We start from the raw sequence: 27,294 nt of genomic DNA, 5'->3' as shown, positions 1-27,294 counted from the left end.
CCCTGGTTGACTTCCTCCGAGCCCTGTGGCAGTCGAGTTTTCGGAGAGACTAGCTGCCGGCCCAGTACACGTGCTAATTAAGAGTCCTGTAAGGCTAATCCCATGCGATATATATCTTCCGCTAGTTCGTTTCCCTGTTGGCAAACTGCATCTTCCTTGGGCAGAGCCCCTCTGCCCCAGTCTCCATGTTTGTAGTAACTCCTCCCCCATTGGGAAGGATCTACCTTGAAGACTCTCCACATGGTTGGAAAGACCATGTGACATATTCTTCCACTTAAATATCCCCCCCTCTCTTTGGGTGAGGTGTGGTTTCCGCTGTGTCTTCCCCTTGGGAGGGACACCCCCCGACTAGACCTGGCGGCCCAGTCGGATAATCCCCCTTCTTTTTTAGGGAGTGGAAAAAAAGAAGGGGAAAAGAGGCCACGACTGGGTTAAGCCTGTCTCTATCTTTTGGGTAGTTGACTTGTCCCCAAAAAGGGCCGTTCAACACTCATAACTTAAGTTATAAGTAACTTTAATGGACATTTAACATTTAGTTATCTCATAGTGTATAGCCATTCAGATTAAAATTTTGTTCATTTGCATTTGATGCATATTGTCTGCATCCACTCAAATCTTACAAGCATCACTGGCTAGTTGACTACTCATTATAATTCATAATAATACCAGATAAATACCAATAAATCCTATCAGATTTCGGATGCAGAGGTGCAGATAACGGTTCATGATAAGTTTGTCAGAATCAGAAACAGAATGAGCTTTATTGCCAAGTATGCTTCCACATACAAGGAATTTTTCTTGGTGAAAGAAGCTTCCAGTGCACACACAATACAACAACAAGACAGAGATAAAGAAAGAAAAAATAGAATAAAAATAAAAGGCAAATAGAAAATATAAGTATATATATATAGAAATACACAATAAGACTAAAAATATATATATCTATTATATAGGGAATGTAAATGCAGAAGAGGTAGGATATGTTAAATAAATATAATTGACTAGGCTGTGTATTGCACATAATTATTGCTCAATGGGGCAGTTTAAACAGTTCATGAGATGGAGAGCCTGAGGGAAAAAACTATTCTTGTGCCTGACGGTTCTGGTGCTCAGTGCTCTGTAGCGCCGGCCAGAAGGCAGCAGATCAAAAAGGTAGTGGGCAGGATGAGTGGGGTCCAGAGTGATTTTTCCAGGCCTTTTCCTCACTCTGGAAGTGTACAGTTCTTGAAGGGACGGAAGGGGAAATCAATAATCCCCTCAGCAATCCGTGTGCTTTCCTTGTCTTTTGTTTCCGTACCAGGCACAGCTCCTCTTCACAGATCTTAAGTGCAGGTTGAGTAGCAGGGAGGGTGGTTGCAGGAGGTGTTGGTGTTTGTGTGAAGTGAAGGTCAAAGCGGGTGTGAGACTGGGCTTTTCAAATCTACAGTAAAACACATTCAAGTTGTCAGCCAGTTGTTGGTTCCCTACAGTGTTGGGGGATGGTGTCTTGAAGTTAGTAATGTCTTTCAGGCCTCTCTACACTTATGCAGGGTCGTTAACTGAAAACTTGTTTTTCAGCTTCTCAGAGTAGCTTCTTTTTGCCACTTTAATTTCCTTAGTGTGTTTTTGGCCTGATTATACAAGATTTTATCCCCGCTGCTGTAAGTATCCTCTTTGGCATGATGAAGCTGTCTGAGTTTTCCTCTAAACTATGGTTTGTCATTGTTGACCGTTAAATAGGTCCTAGTAGGAATGCACAAATGCCTCACAGAAACTAATATATGATGTCACAATATCTGTGAGCTCATCCAGATTGGACTCCTATCAGTGCAGTCAAAGCAGGCTTGTAGTTTCAGCTCTGCTTCATTGGTCCATCTTTTTACAGTCTTTACTACAGGCTTAGCTGATTTTAGTGTCTGCCTGTAGGTTGGAAGAAGATGAACCAGACATTGATCAGAGAGTCCAAAAGCTGCTCTAGGGACAGAGCGATATGTATCATTTAATGTTGTGTAGCAGTGATTGTCATGGCAGATTTCCCAAAACAGCCATCGAAGCTCAGTCGAGTCAAAGATTTCTCGGAGGCGCAAAGTTCTGATTCCCAAAATAGACTTTTATTACAGAGTAACAAAGCCAAGGTGGTCCATTGAGCATCTAAAATTACACTTCATAATCATGCCTTTTTTATAGTTTCTGTTCCCCTTTATCTCTTTGAGTGATGGCCTCTTCATCCAATGAAATCATCTTATACCTTCCTAGTTTCATCTTCGCCATCTCCCTTCTAGCTGGTCACCCTTGACCCCGACTTGCTTCAATGGTGGCAAAAGCATGACAATTTAATTTTATATGCATAAAACACACTGTATTCACTTCATATGGTTACATATTTTATATTGACTAACTATCTTTACTTTCTGCATTCATTTGATTCGTATATAAAATGATTTCCCTTATTAGTCGTTGGTTACGCACATTCTTATAAAATGGAAAGTTGTATGTCTACCCACAAACGTGTTTCATCTCATTTCTAGCACTAATTAAAGCACATATATCATCTGCCTTTTTTGGACACCAGGCAGTTCCTGTCTCTGACAATAAATCATCCTTTTAGTCTCCACATACACATCTCCTTTAGAGTCATACAGAGTTTAACAGAAAGAGGCTGTAATTCTCCTTAGAGAAGCCAAGCTGCATTTTTCCATTGATCTGCACTTTGATTATTAAACTGAGTAAATGATAATTAAATCAATAAATGAATGATTAAATATCTAACATATTGAATAACATTCATAATGCAATTATTCCTAGAACATTGATTACACATTGTCATTGCATACTGCATACATATTATTTCTGTTATCAAAAATGGATTAACTGAATGATTAAATTAAAATATTCCATAAGATCCAGTATATTTCTGTCCCTGGTGGGGCATGTAATGTGCTGTCTGTTTTTGGCAGTTCACGGGTGAGGTTGGCTTTGTTAAAATCACTGAGAATAATAATGAGTCCGAGTGTTGTTGCTCCGTGTCTGTGATCTGATCAGCTAGCTGTTGCAGAGCTGCGATCATGCATGCTTGTGGCTGGATGTAAACTCACCAGAATAAACGAGAACTCCCACACTGAGTAGAAAGGCATACAGTTGATAAAGAGTGCAGCACATCTTCTTTAATGTTGTTACATCTGCACACCAAGTGTACACTGCAGGAGTCAAGATTGTAGTCCGCAGGAAGGAAAATTTATTCTGCAATTTATGATGTATTTATTATACATCATCACACTATAACATGTGAGCACTGTAAAACAGTATCATGGTGCTTTTGCTCAGACAGAACAATAACACTTATTGCTATTCTAATGTCCCATCCATAAAAGAAAAGCATACAAAATAAATGGCATTTCAAAGCAATAACATACCCTTGACCAAAGCATCTTCCACAGCAATTGAATACTCAACTTGCAGAAGTCCCATGAGAAATAGATAATTTGATAAATGTATTTAGAGTAATTAATAAACAAAAATGTCTTAATTGTTATTGTCTTTCCTGAGTTATGAATACCAATAATTACAGTATACTGTGATTCTTCCCCACCACCACTTTTTCTTGCATTCATCGTCTATGTAACATAGTGAGCATGACCTTATGATGTTCAAACTTTTGTGCTAATAAGCAGTTTATTTAACTCTATTGTACGGAATAATGCTTTTCGTTAAAAAGGAGTTCAAATGGATGCACTTGGGAATACATGATATTGTTAGACAGAATAGACTATAGACTATGTGCACCATGAAGCAGTATGATGGACACTGAACAGAAAGGACATAGATGAGAATAAAATGAGAATAACAGATAAAAATAAACAATAATTGGTGACAACATCACTTTGTATTGTTACTCCCAACCGTAAAAGATGCTTTTCAAAGCAACAACATACATACCCTAACAGTCAACACCTTGTTGTTTTAACTCTACACCAAATGAAAGGCAAGAAGAATCGGGGGAATAGGCAGGAGACAAAGTAGTGGTAAAATGTGCAGTTTATTGAATAATCTTAGTTGTGTCTTTTTCAATGGTGACTTTGTCTGACTGGCACAAATTCAACAAATGTTATTATACCAAGGAAAGACAATGAAAAATTACTGTATTTCAACATCATCCGGTGACATTAAAGAACTTGAAATGAACACATTTCCATATCTCTAACTTATGAAGACAATGCAGCATACAACATAAGATTAAACAGTAGTAGTAAAAGAATTTAAAATGAAAAGTATCAAGTAAAAATGAATGGAAACTTGTTAATATTAAGAAAATAATATGAAAGTGATAAAAAAATGAAGTAAAACAGATGTATATTTGCTCCCTCTAAGTTGCAGACACAGTTTGCTTTTAAAGTTTACATGCACACCAATATGTTGATTACTCCCCAAAATCAGCTTATTTAAAAAAGAAAATCAGATTACATGAAATTTGAAATAATCATGTTTTTCTCATGCCGGTTGAATTATAGCTCATTGATCACTACAGGTAATTAAATGTAGCAAATCACCCTCTTAGATTAGAGCTTAAGGGAAAAATGTCATCTTATTTTTTTTTTCTGAATTTCATATCAATGAAAACTATAATAATAATAATCCTTTCTATGAATCTTTAGAGTATATGATTGGTTGAAACTCTTTCCACATGAAGTGCATGGCCTCACTCCAGTATCCACGCTCGTGTACTTTCAGGATTTCGGAACAATTGAAACTCTTTCCACATATTAAGCACTTGCATTGAATGTTCTTTCACCCGTATGGATCCTTTGGTGCTGTTCCAAATTAGTTTTTCTAGAAAAGGCCTTTCCACAGTCTAAGCAAACGTGAGCTCTCACAGCAGCATGTTTTTTCTGCTTCTTTTTAAAATGCTTTCCTGCAGGAGAACTCAAGTACGGCCTCTCATTTTCATGAATTTTCAGGTGCATTTTTAGGGCTGTTGCAGAAGTAAAATGTGTGTCACACTGATGACACCTGAAAAGGTTTTCTCCAGTGTGAAATCTCATGTGAGTCTTAAAGCTGTTTTTACGTGCAAAACTGTTCCCACACTGGAGGCATGTGTAAGGCTTCTCTCCAGTGTGAATTCTAATGTGAATACAAAGATGCCATTTAGTTTTGAAACTCTTTCCACACTGGATGCATGTAAATGGTTTCTCTCCAGTATGAACCCTAATGTGAGTATCAAGTTGATATTTAGTTATGAAACTCTTTTCACACTGATTGCATACATAAGGCTTCTCTCCAGTGTGAGTTCTCATGTGCATGGTAAGTCCATGTTTACGTCTGAAACTCATCCAACACCGACTGCATCTAAACGGCTTCTCTCCAGTGTGAATTCGCATGTGACTCGTAAAGGTTGTTTTCTCTGTAAAACTTTTTCTACACTGAGGGCAGGTGAAAGGCTTCTCTCCAGTGTGAGTTCTCATGTGCCTTTTAAGGTGTGCTTGATAAGGGAAACTCTTCCCACACTCCATGCATGTAAAATGTTTCTCTCCAGTGTGAATTTTCATGTGAACATCATGGTTGCCTTTAGTATTGAAACTCTTCCCACAGTGAGAGCAGGTGAATGGCTTCTCTCCAGTGTGAATTATCATGTGGTTACTAAGGCTTCCTTTACTGCAGAAACTCTTTCCACATTGAGAGCACGTAAAAGACTTGTCTCCAGTGTGAATTCTAATGTGCATTCTAAGGTTAACTTTACTCTTGAAACTCTTTTCACACTGAGGGCAGGTAAAATAATTTCTGGCTCCTGTTGTATTTTGCGAGGAATACTTTTCCATCTGTGAGCAGCTAAAAGAAAAATCTCTAGTTGTAAAATGTGGATCCCGATAATGATTTTTCTCCTCCACTTCATTCAGTTCTTTACTTTCCTCTTTCAATTCCATCATGTCTGAAATACAAATGTAAATCAAAATTAATTAAAAAAAGACAAACATGAAAGGAAATAAACATGACCTCGTATCTATTTTTAAATGACATTTTCTTACAGTTCACAAAATATGTCTTGCTCATGTAAATGCTATCAAATCTTTCAGATGCTTGCAATTCAAAGTTATGATCATTTAGTTTAGTGTTGCCCAACCCATTGACACAAAACAAAAAATTGGGAACAAAACAGTTTATTCTATAAAATCAAAAATCTGCATATCCTCTTCACATTCATCTTCTCTCTCGGTAGAAAGCAGTACGAGCCAGACGTTTCAGCCATTAGCTATGGTGTTTCTTTGCAAATGTTTCTTATCTCACTTTACCTCAGCAGGTGGCCTTAAAGTTAACACCAACCGGTAGGCAAAGTAACAAAGTAAAAAATGATGTAGCTTTGTAACATATGCTAAATTAATTGCAAAATTTTGTTTAATTGTGACTATTTTTCTATTGAAATCCCTATTAAAGGGATGGTTCACCCAAAAATTAAAATTATCTTATTTACTCACCCTCATGCCATCACAGATGTATCTGACTTTCTTCAGCAGAACACAAATAAAGATTTTTAGAAGAATATCTCAGCTCTGTTGGTCCATACAATGCAAGTGAAACATGATCAGACCTTTGTATCTCCAAAAATCACATAAGGAAACACAGAAGTAATCCATAAGTCTCCAGTGGTTAAATCCATATGTTCAGAAGTGATATAATAAGTGTGGGTGAGAAACAGAACAATATTTAAGTCCAATTTTTACTCTAAATCTCCACTTTAACTTTTAGAAGTGAAAGTGAAACTAAATAGGCACCAAATGAGACTGTCAGATATAAAAGTTAAAGTGGAGATTTAGAGTAAAAAAAGGATTTAAATTTTGATGTTTTACACACAAACCTATTACATCACTTCTGAAGATATGGGTTTAACCACTGGAGTCTTATGAATTATATTTCCTTCGTGATTTTTCGGGCTACAAAAGTCTGATCACCATTCACTTGCAGTGTATGGACCAACAGAGCTGAGATATTCTTCTGCGGAAGAAAGAAAGTCATACACATCTGGGATGGCATGAGGGTGAGTAAATGATGAGAGAATTTTCATTTTTGGGTGAACTATTCCTTTGATAGGGATATCAATAGATCAAAATAATCACAATTAAACTCATGATTTTGCAATTCATTTTGCAAGCTAGGTATTGATAAAAATTATCTTCAAGACAGTGGCAGTTCTAGCTTGTATAGTGTCCTGGGTGAACCCCCCCTTCAGCACACTTTGGTGGTGTCTGTTTTGCCCCCCGGCAATGCGCCATGCGCCATTGTTCGCGGGGGTGGGGTTTGTGTCACCCTGCAAGATGTCGCCCATGCCTAAATGCGGAACTGCTTCAAGATCCAAAAGGATGCAAAAGTATTATTCAGAAGTTTAATAAATAATTACATGTGACTCATGGCTTGTTCCGAAGGCATACGATAAGGTTTTATGAGAAAAAAAAAAAATGTCATCTAATTTAATATTTAGTAAAAACCTCAACTGAACTGTTCACGCAGCCCCCACTCACAAGACGGGTTGTTCATGCAAAAAACTCACTTTGTTGTTGCTACAACTGGAACACCACAGCGATATTCGCAACAGAGAACACAACACAGCTGCACACAAACCAGTTAACCAAACTCACAAAACATGTCTGAAGAGTTTGAAGTCAAAAAGGAGAAGCATTTCTATGCTTAGCCTTAATTTTATGAAACAGAGTACTCAGAAATCCTGGTGTGTGTGCAGCTGTGATCTCTGTTGTGAATATTGCTGTGGTGTTCCAGCTTATATGCCCCATCTCATGAGCATGGTCTGCAGGAACCGTGTAGGACTGAAACGATTAGTCGACATGGACAAGGTCAGCAATAAAAGAAATATATAGTATAAGTGTGTATATATATATGTATTTTGTCTTGCTGCACTAGTAGAAGTATAAACAAGTGAAAAACAAGTGAAAATAAATAAACAAAAACTTAAATATATACACTACCGGTCAAAAGTTGAGGGTCACTTACTCATTCTTTATTATTATTCACATTTTTAGGATAAAAGTCATCGGAACTATAGGAATTGTGTTGTGACTAAAGAAATTCCAAAATAAATCAAAACTGTGTTATATGCATCTTCAAAGTAGTCACACTTTGCCTAGGTTTTGCAGAAACATACTCTTGACATTTTCTCAACCAACTTCTTGAGGTATCACCCTGGGATGCTTTTTAAACAGCATTGAAGGAGTTCCCATCTATGTTGGGCACTTATTGGCTGCTTTTCTTTATTATTTGGTCCAAGTCATCAATTAAAAAAAATATATTTTGTAATTAAATAAATTAATATGGTGGCAAAATTATATTTTTGTCTACAAAACTAATTTCAAACATTTAAGCATACGCCTTCAGATCAAAAGGTTTTTAAGATCATAAGAAACTTTTCAGTCAAGTGTCCCCAAACGTTTGAACAGCAGTGTACATTTACATTCAAGATATTTTCTAAATATATGTTACAGTATGTTCCTTTTAGTACAGTTGTGCTCAAACGTTTGCATACCCTGGCAGAAATTGTGAAATTTTGGCATTGATTTTGAAAATATGACTGATCATGCAAAAAAAAAAAAAAAACCTGTCTTTTATTTAAGGATAGAGATCATATGAAGCCATTTATTATCACATAGTTGTTTGGCTCCTTTTTAAATCATAATGATAACAGAAATCACCCAAATGGCCCTGATCAAATGTTTACATACCCTGGAATGTTTGGTCTTGTTACAGACACACAAGGTGACACACATAGGTTTAAATGGTAATTAAAGGTTAATTTCCCACACCTGTGGCTTTTTAAATTGCAATTAGTGTCTGTGTACAAATAGTCAATGAGTTTGTTAGCTTTCACGTGGATGCACTGAGCAGGCTAGATACTGAGCCATGGGGAACAGAAAAGAACTGTAAAAAGATCTGCGTAACAAGGTAATGGAACTTTATAAAGATGGAAAAGGATATAAAAAGATATCTAAAGTCTTGAAAATGCTAGTCAGTACTGTTCAATCACTTATTCAGAAGTGGAAAATTCGGGGATCTCTTGATACCAAGCCAAGGTCAGGTAGACCAAGAAAGATTTCAGCCACAACTGCCAGAAGAATTGTTCAGGCTACAAAGAAAAACCCACAGGTAACCTCAGGAGAAATACAGGCTGCTCTGGAAAAAGACGGTGTGGTTGTTTCAAGGAGCACAATATGACAGTACTTGAACAAAAATGAGCTGCATGGTCGAGTTGCCAGAAAGAAGCCTTTACTGCGCCAATGCCACAAAAAAGCCCAGTTACAATATGCCCGACAACACCTTGACATGCCTCACAGCTTCTGGCACACTGTAATTTGGAGTGACGAGACCAAAATAGAGCTTTATGGTCACAACCATAAGCGCTGTTTGGAGAGGGGTCAACAAGTATTGTGCTCCTTGAAACAACCACACAGTCTTTTTCCAGAGCAGCCTGTATTTCTCCTGAGGTTACCTGTGGGTTTTTCTTTGTAACCTTTGAACAATTCTTCTGGCAGTTGTGGCTGAAATCTTTCTTGGTCTATCTGACCTTGGCTTGGTATCAAGAGATCCCTGAATTTTCCCACTTCTGAATAAGTGATTGAACAGTACTGACTGGCATTTTCAAGGCTTTGGATATCTTTTTATATCCTTTTCCATCTTTATAAAGTTCCATTACCTTGTTACGCAGGTCTTTTGACAGTTCTTTTCTGCTCCCCATGGCTCAGTATCTAGCCTGCTCAGTGCATCCACATGAGAGCTAACAAACTCATTGACTATTTATACATAGACACTAATTGCAATTTAAAAAGCCACAGGTGTGGGAAATTAACCTTTAATTGCCATTTAAACCTGTGTGTGTGTGTCACCTTGTGTCTGTAACAAGGCCAAACATTCAAGGGTATGTAAACTTTTGATCAGGGCCATTTGGGTGATTTCTGTTATCATTATGATTTAAAAAGGAGCCAAACAACTATATGATAATAAATGGCTTCATATGATCACTATCCTTAAATAAAAGACAGTTTTTTTTGCATGATCAGTCATATTTTCAAAATCAATGCTAAAATTTCACAATTTCTGCCAGGGTATGCAAACTTTTGAGCACAACTGTAAATGCATATTGTTTTATTAATTGTTTTAGATATTTTTAAATAGAAAAATATCTGCACTGAACACTTTTTGCACTTTGTGGCCTCTTAATAAATTCCTGAATATTTTTTATATGGACATTGACACAGCCTTCTCTCTCCTTGGATTATATTACATTTTTTGAGTTTACGCACCAAAGCTACTTGGATATAGAAGTTTTTTTCAGTATTTGGTGCTGATGTTTTTTCAGCTTTTTTCTGCTGTTTGTTTACTAAATGGAAAACAAGACACAAACACTCGATAATAATGTTATTTTTTGCAATGATTTGTTTTCACTGAATTAAACTTGAACACTATCAAGTATTTTAGATTGTATTCTGTATTTTCATATTGCATATATAAATATATTGTATCTTACAGAGATGTATTTTTTGTTTGTTTTTTTTATGTTCAGTAACTTGTTAAAAATGCCCACGTTTTTTTAGAAAACTCCACTGAAATAAAATTTCCCCATGGGGATAAATAAAGTTACTACTACTTTAAATACAGCCTCTTAACTCCAGGCATAACCTGAATTGTCGATTAAGAGTTCATGATTTATCACTGCAATAATCGGCCAAATAGTCGATTAATCATTCTAATAACTGTAGGATTCGTGGATTATCAAAATAGTTTTAAATAGTTTAATTAGTTGCAGACTCTCGTGCACTCTCATGAACGTGCACATGAGAGCAACAGCCGGTCAAAACTTTCACTAAATAATAAATTAGATTTTGCTGTTTCTCACCAAATCATAATGTATGCCTTCAGAAAGGCACAAGTCGCATTTATTTATTTAAAGCTGAAGAGTAACTTCTGCACCACTGGCGCAGCAACAAATCTAGTGAACTTCCTGAAACTTTGTTTCCTAGAATTCCTCATGAACAGTCAATAAATAAAGAATAAAAAAATAGATACCAACCTCCTTGTTCTGCTGTATCTTCAATTTTATTGCTGCGTGCTTTTGCACAACCCATGTCTTTACTTTCCCATTTAATAAAATCTTTATAAACTTGAATGAACCCTTTAATAAACATCTTGTCAATACTGCGTAACACGGATTTCATCTGCTACACATGGAGTTATTCCTGCTTGTTTGGAAGCGCGTCTTCGTCACGTTTAGGAGGATTTTTCCTCTTCCTCTTCTGTGAGGTTTCTGACGGATGGAGCGTTTACGAGGGTGAGAATATAATCGGCATTTATAGATCTGACACTCGCACACATCTACTATACAGTAAATATAGGTACCGCGTTGTTAGATTGTCTTGTAAAGCTGATTTCCATTGTCCGATATTCCTGCTTTATATGTCCTGATTGCGACAAAGGGTTATGTTGCTCGAGCCTCGGTAGATGACGTATACAGAAACAGAAGAGCAATACTAGGAATTATCTGTAATGTATGAATCTCGAATACTTTCTGCTTTTATTTGTTTAAAGGTTCTTCTTATTCTTCTTCTTTACTGTTTATGGCGGTTGGCAAACCAGCAATTGCTGCATTTTCCGCCACCTACTGGTACGGAGTGAGGAGCATTGATGTTATGGTAAAAAAAATAATAATAAAAAAAACCTATTCTTAAATCCTGTTTTTCAAATTTGTGACCTTCAAATATATTAGTAAAAATGTATATACTCTTCCATCCTTATTTAGGCTTTTCAGTGAAAGCTGAGTAATATCTATAGATTTCATTACTTCTAAAAGCTGTGATCTTTCATTCTTATATGACAAACATTTTATTAGGACATGTTCAACTGTTTCAGGAAGACCACATCGTACGCAACGACTGGATTCATGTTTGCCAGTACTGAAAAGTGATTGATTTAATGAGGAATGCCCAATTCTGAGTCGAGATATTATGGTATCTTCTCTGCTGTTTCCATAACTATTCCTCTCAACTCCAACAGCTCTTTGGATATTATATAAATGATGCCCCTTTATCTCTCCATCCCACTGACCTTGCCACATCCTTATTACAGCTGTTTTGATTATTCCTTTTACTTCCATTTTACTCAATGATACACTAAAGTCTATATCAAGATGTCTTACAGCTTGTTTAGCTATCTGATCAACTTCCTCATTTCCTTCTACCCCCACGTGAGCAGGTACCCATAAAAAGGAAATGACTGTTCTTAACTGGGGCACGTTCAGTCTCAAAACGGTGTGTACCGTTTTGCTACGGTTTCTGGGTTGAACGACATGTTTCCTCGAAACAGTGTGAAACGGTGTGCAATGGGCTTTGAGGTACGTTTTCTCTCATTTGGTGGGTGTGTCAGAGGTGTTACCCAATCAGCAGCGATGTGTATATAAACCCTGCCGTATTAAAAAGGCAGTGGGCATAATGGATCCAACTAAAGTCCTTTACAAATGTGTCCATTGCAGCTTGGTGTATGCAACAATTGAAGACATTAGAAGAAATGTTTGTCTTGTCATCCTGAAATGCGAGGCAAATGTTGGATCACCATAATTAGGAACCACAGTTTCCACATATCCCTTCACTCGACTGGGATGTTCTCTGCTATTCTGGATGGCAAGGGCAGTGACTGTAACGTTGAGCATATTTTGTAGTATTATACACATATTTAAACCAGTTTCATGAGGCTCCAAAAATTCTTCGAAAAGAATGCAAAGAATGGCCTTCTCAGCTGCCATAGTTGTAACACTTGCGTAACACAACAGGGTGTTCAACACACCACACCAGTATGAGTCAGAACATACCACTACTTCAGCTGGATGGACCTCTTCAACCCAATGAAGAGCCATTATGATAGAAAGCTTTTCCGTAGTGTAAACTGATAGATGATTTGATGTCCTTTTTGCTATTTTGTACTTGTAATATGGTACACTGCTGCAGCTGTGTTGCCTGAATCAAGATCTTTAGATCCATCTGTATATATTTGAATTGTTGAGAAAACTTTCTGGTCCAAATATTGACGCACTATTGTATCTTTTGAAACTTGTCTGTTTTTGTCATTTGTTCTGTCTAACACCTGAAAGTCAATTGTTGGCATTAGGAAAAGCCATGGAAGTGTTACTGACATGACAACAGTTGGGCTAACTTTGATATAACTTATTCCTATTTGTTCAGCCTCCTTATTTGCTTTCCATCCAAAGCTATTCAGGTTCATATACTCATATTCCCAACAGTTCTCAAGAACTCTTTTGACTGGATGTGATTCTAACTGTCCTTATATAGAAATCCATTATGCCATTTCCAGCTTGATTCTTCGAATTTCCAATGGCATCTCACCCATTTCCACTTGTATTGCTGATATTGGGGATGTTTTAAATGCACCACAGCAAATTCTCAATGCTTGGGATTGTATAACATTTACCTTATTAATCAATGATTTGCATGCTGAGCCATACACCATACTTCCATAATCTATTGTAGACCTTATTATTGCACAATATTCTCTTTTTAGAGACTGCTGATCTGCACCCCAGTCTATCCCTGCCAAACATTTTAACACATTTATACCTTTCTTGCTTTTGTCTGTTATTCTTTGGTGTGTGTGTGGCAAATGTTGATTTAGAATCCATCCAAATCCCTAGAAATCTGATAACTGATGTTTGCTCTAACTCTTGATCATACAGCTTCAATTTAACAGAGGGAGTTTTCTTCTTTTTTGAGAAACACACCACTTTGGTCTTTTCCACTGACAGCATAAAACTCCAATTATTTTCCCAGTCCTCTACTTCTTTAATTGCTGTCTGCATCCTTTTCACCACATGTGTTATATTTCGTACTCTGTCATCAGCATATAATGATTTTCCTATTCCTAGATCAACTTTGGCAAATATATCATTTATCATTATACTGAAAAAAATGGGACTGCAAACACTACCTTGAGGAGTTCTATTGTAAATATTGTATATCTTAGAAAAGGAGAACCCCACTCTTACTTGAAAAGCTTGATTAGCTAAAAAATCCATTATCCAATTGTACATTTTCCCATTAATACCCATTCGATCTAGTTTAATTAAAAGTCCATCCTACCACATCATGTCATAATGCCTTCTCTACATCTAAAAACACTCCCACCAGTACATCTTCATTAGTCTGAGCTTAATATGCATCATATCCTGCAACATCTGGACAGACCAGGGACATATGCAAGGATCCTTTTTGTGGACTTCAGTTCAGCTTTCAACACCATCATCCAAGCTATACTCCAGAATAAACTGCACCAACTCTCTGTTCCCATGTCTATCTGTCAGTGGATTACCAGCTTTCTGACAGACAGGCAGCAGCTTGTAAGACAGGGGAAACTCACTTCTAGCACCTGTACAATCAGCACTGGTGCCCCCCAGGGATGTGTGCTCTCCCCACTACTCTTCTCCCTCTACACCAATGACTGCATCGCCAAGGACCCCTCTGTCAAGCTCCTGAAGTTTGCAGACGACACCACTGTCATCGGCCTCATCCAGAGATGACGATGAGTCTGCATACAGAAGGGAGGTTGAACAGCTGGCTGTCTGGTGCAGTCAAAACAACCTTGAGCTGAACATGCTCAAAACAGTGGAGATCATTGTGGACTTTAGTAGAAACACCCCAACACTGACCCCCCTCACCATTCTAAACAGCACTGTGGCAGCAGTGGAGTCATTCAGGATCCTGGGCACTACCATCTCACAGGACCTGAAGTGGGAGACCCACATTGACTCCATTGTGAAAAAGGCCCAGTACAGGTTGTACTTCCTTTGCCAGCTGAGGAAATTCAACTTGCCACAGGCGCTGCTGAGACAGATTTACTCAGCAGTCATTGAATCTGTCCTCTGCACTTCAGTAACTGTCTGGTTTGGTTCAGCTACGGAATCAGACGTCAGAAGACTACAAAGGACAGTTTGGACTGCTGAGAGGATTATTGGTTGCCCCCTGCACCCCCTTCAAGAACTATACACTTCCAGAGTGAGGAAAAAGGCTGGAAAAATCACTCTGGACCCCACTCACCCTGCCCACTAACTTTTGAATTGTTGCCTTCTGGCTGACGCTTCAGAGCTCTGAGCACCAGAACCGTCAGTCACAGGAACAGTTTCTTCCCTCAGGCTATCCATCTTATGAACAGTTAAATTGCCCCATTGAGCAATAACTATGTGCAATACACAGTTTAGTCTTTCTTATATTTATCCAACACATCCAACCTCTTCTGCCATTTCATTCCTCTGAAAAAACAAAACAAAAAAAAACAAACATTTGCACTGTACATAACAGATTATATCAGATTTGCACTACCCATGTGAATGTATGTATGTGTGTGTCTGTACGTATGTGTATAATTCGTTTTATTTTTTATTTTTTATTATTATCTATGTCTTGCTGCTGTTTTTGTATTGTTTTTGTATTGTTGTACACTGGAAGCTCCTGTCACCAAGACAAATTCCTTGTATGTGTAAGCATACTTGGCAATAAAGCTCATTCTGATTCTGATTCTGATTCTGATATCGGCTTCTAAACTTAATACTGCGTCCATTGTGTTTCTTCCTCTTCTAAATCCACTCTGATGTTGTCTTAAAAGACCCCTTGATCCTAAAACATATATCAGTCTTAACATCAGGTTTGATGTTAATGCAATTGGTCTTTAACTTGTTGGTTGTGAATGATCTTTTCCTGGCTTTGCAACTGGAAAAATTATTCAGTGCTTCCATGTAGAAGGGAGCTTTCCTAGTTCCCACACTTTATTAAAAAGTTGAAGTATCATATTCAATGATGGATCTGAAAGATGTTTTATCATTTCATAGCATACTTCATCTTTTCCTGGAGATGTATTCCTCACCCCTGCAATGGCCTGCTTCAATTCATATAGTGAAAAAACTACATCCAATGAGTTCCTCTTATACTCTTTTCTCTCCTTAACCTAATTCCTTCGGATATATTTTGATTACTAAATACCTTTACAAAAGTTTCTGCCAGTATTTCTGCTTTTTCAGGATTTTTAATGATTTGTCTTTCTCCACTAATTAAAACAGGTATACTTCTGTAAGTCTGTGTCCCTCCCATTTTCCTTATCATTCCCCACATTTCATTAATGTCTACTTCCTTTCCGATATTGTCACAGAATTCCCTCCAATGCTTCCTTTTTGATATCTGGATTATTTTCCTGACTACTGCTTGAGTTCTGTTATACTCAATAAAATCATCAAATGAATATGTCTTTCTTACTTTTCGCAGTGCTCTATTTCTTTGTTGAATAGCTTTTCTGCAGTCCTCTGTCCACCATGGAACAGCTTACTTCCTCCTAATTCCCTTACTCTTTCCAATTACATTACTTGATGTATCATGAATAGTTCCACTTATCTTACTATTTAATTCCTCTACATCATCTGTAGAGTAATTTATATGTATTATTCTCGCCTCACTTATTTCTTGAAATTTCTTCCAGTCCGTCATTTTAAGTTTCCATCTTGGGGTTTCCTCTATTTCAACTTGAGTTAATTCTACCGCCATTTTACAACTTATAGGGAAATGGTCACTACCTACTGTGCTCTCCTCCATCACATTCCATACACATTTCCTAGCCAAACTCTGGGATGTATTTGTCAGATCAATTGCAGACTTATGTCCCTGAGCTACATCCACTCTTGTGTTTCTACCATCATTTAAGCATACTAATTCCTTCGATTCCAACATTTCTTCTACAGCATTTCCATTTTGATCAGTGTAATTACAACCCCATAATGTACTGTTAGCATTAAAATCACCACACCACACCACTTTATGATTTCCCATTCCTCCTACTTTCTCTAATACTTCACTGTTTAACCTTTCACATGGATTATAAAAATTGACTATTCTGATACTTTGTGTCCCTTCCCATACTTCTACCACCAGTGATTCCTATTCCTTATTTACATCTACTATTCTATAACCTACACCTTGTTTTACAAAAGTGGCGACCCCACCACCATTACCAACGCACCTATCCCTTTGTATTGTAGTATATCCCTGTATTACAAAATTCAAATATGGTTTGAACCAAGTTTCCTGTATACACAAAATATGTGGTTTATTATCAAAATTATCTACATATTTCTTAAACTCTTGTCCATTTGAAATTAAGCTTCTTGCATTCCATTGTATGATTATTAAAACCATTATACTCCACCACATTCTGCCTGGGAATTCTGCATCTTGATTTTTTCATTTATTATTTCCATTGTTAAACCTTCTACTTTCAAGTGTCTTTCAGCTGCCCTTACTATGATCTTGATTCTTTCCGTTTGAGCAGAGCAATTTATTACCTCCACCATAAAAGCAACAAATGATACTTTATCAACTAGCATTGTGTTTTCATTCATTTTCTGAGATTGTTACATTTATTTATTTCTGATCGCTAACTTTGCACACTTTTTAGTTGATCTGTATTCTTAACCCTCTTTATTGCTTCTGCATATGTCAAACCCTCTGCCACCTTGATATTCTGAATTTTCACTGCTTCTTTCCTCACCTGACATCCTCCATAACTAGCACTATGCTCCTCTCCGCAGTTACAACACTTGGGTTTTACATCATGTCCACATTTCCCATACTCATGATCTCCACCGCACCTTGCACATCAATTCTTCCCCTTACATACAGCCGCCACATGTCCATACTTTTGGCATTTAAAGCACCTAAGCGGAGGAGGAACATATGGTCAAACCACATAACTAACAAAGTCTAGAAACACTCTTTCAGGCATATTTTCTTCATCAAAGTGCACCATTACAGAAAGGCTGTCCATTCTTTCCCTATTTCTGACACACTTTAATCACTTTACATCTTTCACTTTTGCCCCAGTTAAATTTCTCTTGATTATTTATTTCTTCTGTCACATCCGTTGTAACCCCTGTAATAACTCCTTTCACCCATATCTTTTCATCCAACATAGTACACTCGATCTTCTGTCCTAGTAATGACTTTAAACCTAACACCGCTTTTTGTTGTCTGTCGTCCTTACAAAAGAGCAACAAATTTCTATTTCTTAAAATGTTTGCACTTTCAATTTTCCCTATCGCATCCTTCAACGCTTTGGTCACTTTCAATGGGTTCAATACATTTGTGCTCTCTGCCAAGAATTTTATCATTACCCTGAATTCCTCCTTTTTCTTTTTCTCCTGTTGCTTTTCCTTTTTACTATCTGATCCTGAAGACTTCTGTCTTTTTTGGCTTTCTACTACAGTCCATTTACTATTACCACTATTCCCTCTTTTTCCCCCGCCACAACATTCATCCTCCATTTCCTGCTCACTTCCCAATTCTGCGTCACTTCCCATCATCAATGCTCCAGACACAAACCAGTGCTGCCATTCCAAGCCTCGCGGGCAGCTCTCGTGACTTCGACCACACCAGCGGCTCCTCATGCAAGTTATTTTCTATTTTAACATCTGAAAAACATTGCCGAAGCTCATGGCGACTTGTCTCTCAGCTCGTCCTGTGTCAGGGATTTCTGGTCTGATCTGAACACACACACTGAATGCGTGTGGATTTCCCTGCAGCTCATGCTCACGATCGCACACGAAGACCCTTGTTTAAAGGTTAACGTTTACCATTAGGCTAACTGTGTATCTCCCCGGGAGCTGCCATGTATGTGTGATGTCACACAAAACGGATCAGCCATGATGTCAGTTTGTAGGTGTTGCTACTGGTTCCCTCTGGATTTTCCTATGGGTTTTATAATTGCAGTTTTGGATTTATGAGTAAAATAAGGTCTGTGGTAAACATTATATGCAGAAACGTGGACATTTTGTTCTACTACATTAATTACACACAGCCATATCTTATACTTATATTTTGAAACTGCATTGCAGCTAAATACTTCAATGGTCGATGGTATATGCTTCCGTTGAAGCCATCAGTCTGCGTTATTACAACTTTGTTGTTTAAAATAGTGTTTAATAGTGAAATTCATGGTAAACAACTACATTACGGGCAACAAAGCCTGCGGAACGTGCCTCAGAGTGACCACCCACTCTCATGATGCACTGTAAAGGTCATAATCCAGTCGGTGTTTCTTCACCCTTAAACGACTTGTATATTCACAGATTTCAGTAGCTACACATGAAGTTATTCCTGCTTGTTTGGAAGCATGTCTTCATTACGTTTAGGATTATTCCTCATCCTCTTCTGTGAGGTTACTGAAGGATGGAGTGTTTATGAGGATGTGAATATAACCGACATTTACCAAACTGAAACTCGCATACATTTACCACATGCTAAAAATGGGTACCGTGCTGTTTATCTTCTCCCCGGGTGCCGCCATGTTTATGTGACTTCATACATATTCGCCAATGTGTAATGTTGGTTTAATTTGGGGAAAACAAATCCCAGTTACCATAGTGACCCATTCATTTCCAAAGCAGGGGAAAATAAACAGAAATCTCCCACTGAAATTTCTTTTCTTTTTAGCAAAGAATTTGAGTCTGTTCTTTGTGCTTCAAATTAAGCAAAACGTTCAGACCTGTTTTTCACCAGTCAACTGAAGAAAAGAAACTAAAAGAAAACTGTTAATTCAGTGACAAAATGATTAGAGATGTATGTGGAAGCACAAATAAATGTGTCTGTCTGCAGTAAATTGGCATTTTAAATAGGTAATTAGTAAATAATGTAAGTAAATGTCAGAAAATGACTTTCACTCCAATAAACTAGCAGAAAACACAGGTACTACAGCAGCACTCTGACCACTGTGGTGTTTTCCACACAAACACACACCTTTACTTAAGTTATAAGTAACTTTAATTGACATTTAACATTGTTATCTCATAGTGTATAGCCATTCAGATTAAAATTTTGTTCATTTGCATTTAATGAATATTGTCTGCATCCACTCAAATCTTACAAGCATCACTGGCTAGTTGACTGCTCATTATAATTCATAATAATACCAGATAAATACCAATAAATCCTATCAGATTTCGGATGCAGAGGTGCAGAGAAAGGTTCATGACAAGTTTGTCAGAATCAGAATGAGCTTTATTGCCAAGTATGCAAATTTTTCTTGGTGACAGAGACTTCCAGCGCACAAACAATTCAACAAGACAGAGATAAAAAAATAGAATAAAAATAAAAAGCAAATAGAAAATATAAATATTTATAGAAATACACAATAAGACAAAAATATATACAGTATATACGTATATACAAATACAAATCTGTTATATACAGTGCAAGGGAATGTAATGCAGAAGAGGAAGGATATGTTAAATAAATATAATTGACTAGGCTGTGTATTGCACATAATTATTGCTCAATGGGGCAGTTTAAACTGTTCATGAAATGAATAGCATGAGGGAAAAACTGTTCTTGTGCTGATGGTTCTGGTGCTCAGTGCTCTGTAATGCCGGCCAGAAGGCAACAGATCAAAAAGTTAGTGGGCTGGATGAGTGGGGTCCAGAGTGATTTTTCCAGGCCTTTTCCTCACTCTGGAAGTATACAGTTCTTGAAGGGATGGCAAGGGGCAACCAATAATCTGCTCAGCAGTCCAAACTGTCCTTTGTAGTCTTCTGATGTCTGATTTCATAGCTGAACCAAACCAGACAGTAACTGAAGTGCAGAGGACAGACTCAATGACTGCTGAGTAGAACTGGATTAGCAGCGCCTGTGGCAAGTTGAACTTCCTCAGCTGGCGAAGGAAGTATAACCTCTGCTGGGCCTTTTTCACAATGGAGTCTATGTGGGTCTCCCACTTCAGGTCCTGTGAGATGGTAGTGCCTAGGAACCTGAATGACTCCACTGCTGCCACAGTGCTGTTTAGAATGGTGAGGGGGTCAATGTTGGGGTGTTCCTCCTAAAGTCCACAATCATCTCCACTGTTTTGAGCGTGTTGAGCTCCAGGTTGTTATGACTGCACCAGTGAGCCAGCCGTTCAACCTCCCTTCTGAATGCAGACTCATCATCATCTTGGATGAGGCCGATGACAGTGGTATCGTCTGCAAACTTCAGGAGCTTGACAGAGGGGTCCTTGGTGGTGCAGTCATTGGTATACAGGGGGAAGAGTAGTGGGGAGAGCACACATCCCTGGGGGGCACCAGTGCTGATTGTACATGTGCTGGAAGTGAATTCCCCCTGTCTCATTAGCTGCTGCCTGTTTGTCAGAAAGCTGGTGATCCACTGACAGACAGACATGGGTACAGAGAGCTGGGTTAATTTATTCCATAGGAGAGCTGGGACGATGGTGTTGAAAGCCAAACTGAAGTGCACAAAAAGGATCCTTGCATATGTCCCTGGTCTGTCCAGATGTTGCAGGATATGATGCAATCCCATGTTGACTGCATCATCCAAAGACCTGTTTGCTCTATAAGCAAATTGAAAGGGATCCAGAAAGGGTCCAGTGATGTACTTCAGGTGGGTCAACACCAGTTTCTCAAATGACTTCATGACCACAGACGTCAGAACGATGGGTCTGTAAGGAGGGTGTTTGCAGGAGGTGTTGGTGTTTGTGTAAAGTGATGGTCAGAGCGGGTGTGAGACCCAACAGTGTTGGGGGATGGTGTCTTGAAGTTAGTAATGTCTTTCAGGCCTCTCCACACTTATGCATGGTCATTAGCTGAAAACTTGTTTTTCAGCTTCTCAGAGTAGCTTCTTTTAGCCACTTTAATTTCCTTAGTCAGTGTGTTTTTGGCCTGAATATACAAGATTATATCCCTCTGCTGTAAGTATCCTCTTTGGCATGATGAAGCTGTCTGAATTTTCCTCTAAACCATGGTTTGTCTTTGTTGAACGTTAAATAAGTCATAGTAGGAATGCACATATGCCTCACAGAAACTAATATATGATGTCATGGTATCTGTGAGCTCATCCAGATTGGTGTATGCAGCTTCAAAAACACTCCAATCAGTGCAGTCAAAGCAGGCTTGTAGTTCCAGCTCTGCTTCACTGGTCCATCTTTTTACAGTATTTACTACAGGCTTAGCTGATTTTAGTTTCTGCCTGTAGGTTGGAAGAAGATGAACCAGACAGTGATCAGAAAGTCCCAATGCCTGCTCTAGGGACAGAGCGATATGCATCCTTTAATGTTGTGTAGCAGTGATCCAGTATATTTATGTTCCTGGTGGGGCATGTAATGTGCTGTCTGTATTTTGGCAGTTTACGGGTGAGGCTGGCTTTGTTAAAATCACTGAGAATAACAATAAGTGAGTCTGAGTGTTGTTGCTCCGTGTCTGTGATCTGATCAGCCAGCTGTTGCAGAGCTGCGTTCATGCATGCTTGTGGCTGGATGTAAACTCACCAGAATAAACGAGAACTCCCACACTGAGTAGAAAGGCATACAGTTGATAAAGAGTGCAGCACATCTTCTTTAATGTTGTTACATCTGCACACCAAGTGTACACCGCAGGAGTCAAGATTGTAGTCCGCAGGAAGGAAGATTTATTCTGCAATTTATGATGTATTTATTATACATCATCACACTATAACATGTGAGCACTGTAAAACAGTATCATGGTGCTTTTGCTCAGACAGAACAACAACACTTATTGCTATTCTAATGTCCCATCCATAAAAGAAAAGCATACAAAATAAATGGCATTTCAAAGCAATAACATACCCTTGACCAAATCATCTTCCACAGCAATTGAATACTCACCTTGCAGAAGTCCCATGAGAAATAGATAATTTGATAAATGCATTTAGAGTAATTAATAAACAAAAATGTCTTAATTATTATTGTCTTTCCTGAGTTATGAATACCAATAATTACAGTATACTGTGATTCTTCCCCACCACCACTTTTTCTTGCATTCATCGTCTATGTAACATAGTGAGCATGACCTTATGATGTTCAAACTTTTGTGCTAATAAGCAGTTTATTTACCTCTATTGTACGGAATAATGCATTTTATTAAAAAAAGGAGTTCAAATGGATGCACTTGGGAATACATGATATTGTTAGACAGAATAGACTATAGACTATGTGCACCATGAAACAGTATGATGGACACTGAACAGAAAGGACATAGATGAGAATAAACTTACGGATAAAAATAACGGATAAAAATAAACAATAATTGGTGACAACATCACTTTGTATTATTACTCCCAACTCTAAAGAACTCCTACAAAAATAAAATGCTTTTCAAAGCAACAACATACCAAAACAGTCAACACCTTGTTTTAACTCTACACTAAATAAAAGGCAGGCAGAATCGGGGGAATAGGCAGGAGACAAAGTAGTGGAAAAATGTGCAGTTTATTGAATAATCTTAGTTGTGTCTTTTTCAATGGCGACTTTGTCTGACTGGCACAAATTCAACAAATGTTATTATACCAAGGAAAGACAATGAAAAATTACTGTATTTCAACATCATCCGGTGACATTAAAGAACTTGAAATGAACACATTTCCATATCTCTAACTTATGAAGACAATGCAGCATACAACATAAGATTAAACAGTAGTAGCAAAAAAATATAAAATGAACAGATATTAGCTAATATTAAGAAAATAATATGAAAGTGAAAAAAATGAAGTAAAACAGATGTATATTTGCTCCCTCTAAGTCACAGACACAGTTTGCTTTTAAAGTTTACATGCACACAATACGCTGATTACTCCCCAAAATCAGCTTATTTAAAAAATCAGATTCAATGAGATTTGAAATAATCACGTTGTTCTCATGCTGGTTAATGAGTTTATATGCAATGCAAAATTGGAGTAATGGGCAAAAATCTACCTGTGTTGATTGGTTTATACTTAAACTGTTCATGACCTTACCCTGTTAAAGGAAATCGTTTCACATGCGTTTACATGTCCACACATGTTGTCATCTTATTAAGCATAATCGGTGTAAGAACCTGCATTTAAATATGCTCAATTAAATGCCATCTTATTTTTTTTCCTGAAATTTCATATAAATGAAAACTATAATAATAATAATCTTTTCTATGAATCTTTAGAGTATATGATTGATTGAAATTCTAAGTGCATGGCCTCGCTCCAGTATCCACGCTTGTGTACTTTCAGGATTTCGGAACAATTGAAACTCTTTCCACATATTAAGCACTTGCACTGAATGTTCTTTCACCCGTATGGATCCTTTGGTGCAATTCCAAATTAGTTTTTCTAGAAAAGGCCTTTCCACAACCAAAGCAAACATGAGCCCTCACAGCAGCATGTTTTTTCTGCTTCTTTTCAAAATGCTTTCCTACAGGAGAACTCAAGTACGGCCTCTCATTTTCATGAATTTTCAGGTGCATTTTTAGGGCTGTTGCAGAAGTAAAATGTGTGTCACACTGATGACACCTGAAAAGGTTTTCTCCAGTGTGAAATCTCATGTGAGTCTTAAAGCTGTTTTTACGTGCAAAACTGTTCCCACACTGGAGGCATGTGTAAGGCTTCTCTCCAGTGTGAATTCTAATGTGAATACAAAGATGCCATTTAGTTTTGAAACTCTTTCCACACTGGATGCATGTAAATGGTTTCTCTCCAGTATGAACCCTAATGTGAGTATCAAGTTGATATTTAGTTATGAAACTCTTTTCACACTGATTGCATACATAAGGCTTCTCTCCAGTGTGAGTTCTCATGTGCATGGTAAGTCCATTTTTACGTCTGAAACTCATCCAACACCGACTGCATCTAAACGGCTTCTCTCCAGTGTGAATTCGCATGTGACTCGTAAAGGTGGTCTTCTCTGTAAAACTTTTTCTACACTGAGGGCAGGTGAAAGGCTTCTCTCCAGTGTGAGTTCTCATGTGCCTTTTAAGGTGTGCTTGATAAGGGAAACTCTTCCCACACTCCACGCATATAAAACATTTCTCGCCAGTGTGAATTTTCATGTGCACATCATGGTTGCCTTTAGTATTGAAACTCTTCCCACAGTGAGAGCAGGTGAAAGGCTTCTCTCCAGTATGAATTATCATGTGCTTACCAAGGCTTCCTTTCCTGCAGAAACTCTTTCCACATTGAGAGCATGTAAAAGGCTTCTCTCCATTGTGAGTTTTCATGTGCATGGTAAGTCCCTGTTTACATCTGAAACTCGTCCAACACAGATTGCATCTAAACGGCTTCTCTCCAGTGTGAATTCGCATGTGACTTGCTAAGGTTGTTTTCTCTGTAAAACATTTTCTACACTGAGGGCAGGTGAAAGGCTTCTCTCCAGTGTGAGTTCTCATGTGCCTTTTAAGGTGTGCTTGATAAGGGAAACTCTTCCCACACTCCATGCATGTAAAACGTTTCTCTCCAGTGTGAATTTTCATGTGCACATCATGGCTGCCTTTAGTATTGAAACACTTTCCACACTGAGAGCAGGTGAAAGGCTTCTCTCCAGTGTGAATCATCATGTGCCTTTTAAAATGTGCTTGATAAGGGAAACTCTTCCCACACTCCATGCATGTAAAATGTTTCTCTCCAGTGTGAATTTTCATGTGAACATCATGGTTGCCTTTAGTATTGAAACTCTTCCCACAGTGAGAGCAGGTGAATGGCTTCTCTCCAGTGTGAATTATCATGTGGTTACTAAGGCTTCCTTTACTGCAGAAACTCTTTCCACATTGAGAGCACGTAAAAGACTTGTCTCCAGTGTGAATTCTAATGTGCATTCTAAGGTTAACTTTACTCTTGAAACTCTTTTCACACTGAGGGCAGGTAAAATAATTTCTGGCTCCTGTTGTATTTTGCGAGGAATACTTTTCCATCTGTGAGCAGCTAAAAGAAAAATCTCTAGTTGTAAAATGTGGATCCCGATAATCATTTTTCTCCTCCACTTCATTCAGTTCTTTACTTTCCTCTTTCAATTCCATCATGTCTGAAATAAAAATATGAAAGTCTAAATTTATAAAAATAAAAAAAGACAAACATGAAAGGAAATAAACATGACCTCGTATCTATTTTTAAATGACATTTTCTTACAGTTCACAAAATATGTCTTGCTCATGTAAATGCTATCAAATCTTTCAGATGCTTGCAATTCAAGGTTATGATCATTTAGTTTAGTGTTGCCCAACCCATTGACACAAAACTAAAGATTTGTACCAAAGACTATAGATATAATTTATTGCTATAATTTATAAAAAAAAATATCCCTGATGTTTAAAATGAAAAGACAACATTGTCTGTTCTAACATTTATTCAACAATGACAAAAACAAAACCGTGCAATATGAGCCATGAAACTTGTGACTAAAATAGACCAAATTAGTGGGAACAAAACAATTTATTCAATAAAATCAAAACCAGTCCAGCCGAAGGGCAAAAATCTGCATAATCTTCACATTCATCTTTTCTCTCTGCGTTTGGTGTTTCTTGCGCATTCTTACTTTGTCTCAGCAGGTGGCTTTAAAGTTAACACCAACTGGTAGGGAAAGTAACTCAGGCGAAAACGAGCAATGTAAAAAAAATTATATAGCTTTGTAACAATAAAAAAAAAAAGGCAAAATAATTTTTTTATTGTGATTATTTTGATCTATTGATATCCCTATTAAAGGCATAGTTCACCCAAAAATGAAAATTCTCTCATTTTCACACCCTCATGCCATTCCATATGTGTATGACTTTCTTTCTTTTGCAGAACACAAACAATGATTTTTAAAAGAAAATCTCAGCTCTGTAGATCCATACAATGCAACTGAATGGTGATCAGACCTTTGTAGCTCCAAAAATCACATAAAGGACACATACAAGTAATCCATATGACTCCAGTGTTTAAATCCACATCTTCAGTAGGGAATATAATAGGTGTGGGTGAGAAACAGATCAAAATTTAAGTCCTTTTTAACTCTAAATCTCCACTTTCAATTTTACATCTGAAAGTCACATGCGTGCCTGTTTAGATTCACTTTCACATCTGAAAGTGAAAGTTAAAGTGGAGATTTAGAGTAAAAAAGGACTTAAATGTAGTTCTGTTTTTCACCCACACCTATTTGATCGCTTCTTAAGATATGGATTTAACCACTGGAGTCTTATGGAATACTTCTATGTTTCCTTATGTGATTTTTGAAGCTACAAAGGTCTGATCACCATTCACTTGCATTGTATGGATCTACAGAACTGATATACTTTGTGTTCTGCTGAAGAAAGAAAGCCATATATATCTGGGATGGAATGAGGGTGAGTAAATAAGATAATTTTCATTTTTGGGTGAACTATCCCTTTAATAGGGATACCAATTGAAAAAAAATAATAAATCACAATTAAACTCAAGAGGACGCAGAAGTATAATTCAGAAGTCTAATAAATAATTACATGCGACTCATGCCTTGTTCTGA

At 37.6% G+C, this 27,294-nt stretch overlaps 1 protein-coding gene across 3 annotated transcripts in view; it reads right to left on the bottom strand.

The window, feature by feature from the left end:
* Positions 1–3,996: 3,996 nt before the first annotated feature.
* Positions 3,997–27,294, bottom strand: part of LOC127416959 (gastrula zinc finger protein XlCGF52.1-like) — a 38,179-nt gene continuing 14,881 nt past the window's right edge. For 2 of the 3 annotated variants that reach the window (XM_051656598.1, XM_051656601.1), the window contains one exon: positions 3,997–5,902. In XM_051656598.1, coding sequence (XP_051512558.1) covers positions 4,740–5,902 — 1,163 coding nt within the window. In that variant the 3' untranslated portion in view covers positions 3,997–4,739. Of the gene's footprint in view, positions 5,903–11,041; positions 11,554–27,294 lie in introns of those variants that run through there. The other variant, XM_051656600.1, reaches the window with a different exon arrangement.

Source organism: Myxocyprinus asiaticus, chromosome 26 (assembly GCF_019703515.2).
Source record: "Myxocyprinus asiaticus isolate MX2 ecotype Aquarium Trade chromosome 26, UBuf_Myxa_2, whole genome shotgun sequence".
In the NCBI taxonomy this organism is placed as follows: domain Eukaryota; kingdom Metazoa; phylum Chordata; class Actinopteri; order Cypriniformes; family Catostomidae; genus Myxocyprinus; species Myxocyprinus asiaticus.
The sequence above is the reverse complement of the archived record's forward strand: the minus strand, read 5'-3'. Positions and strand labels throughout refer to the sequence as shown.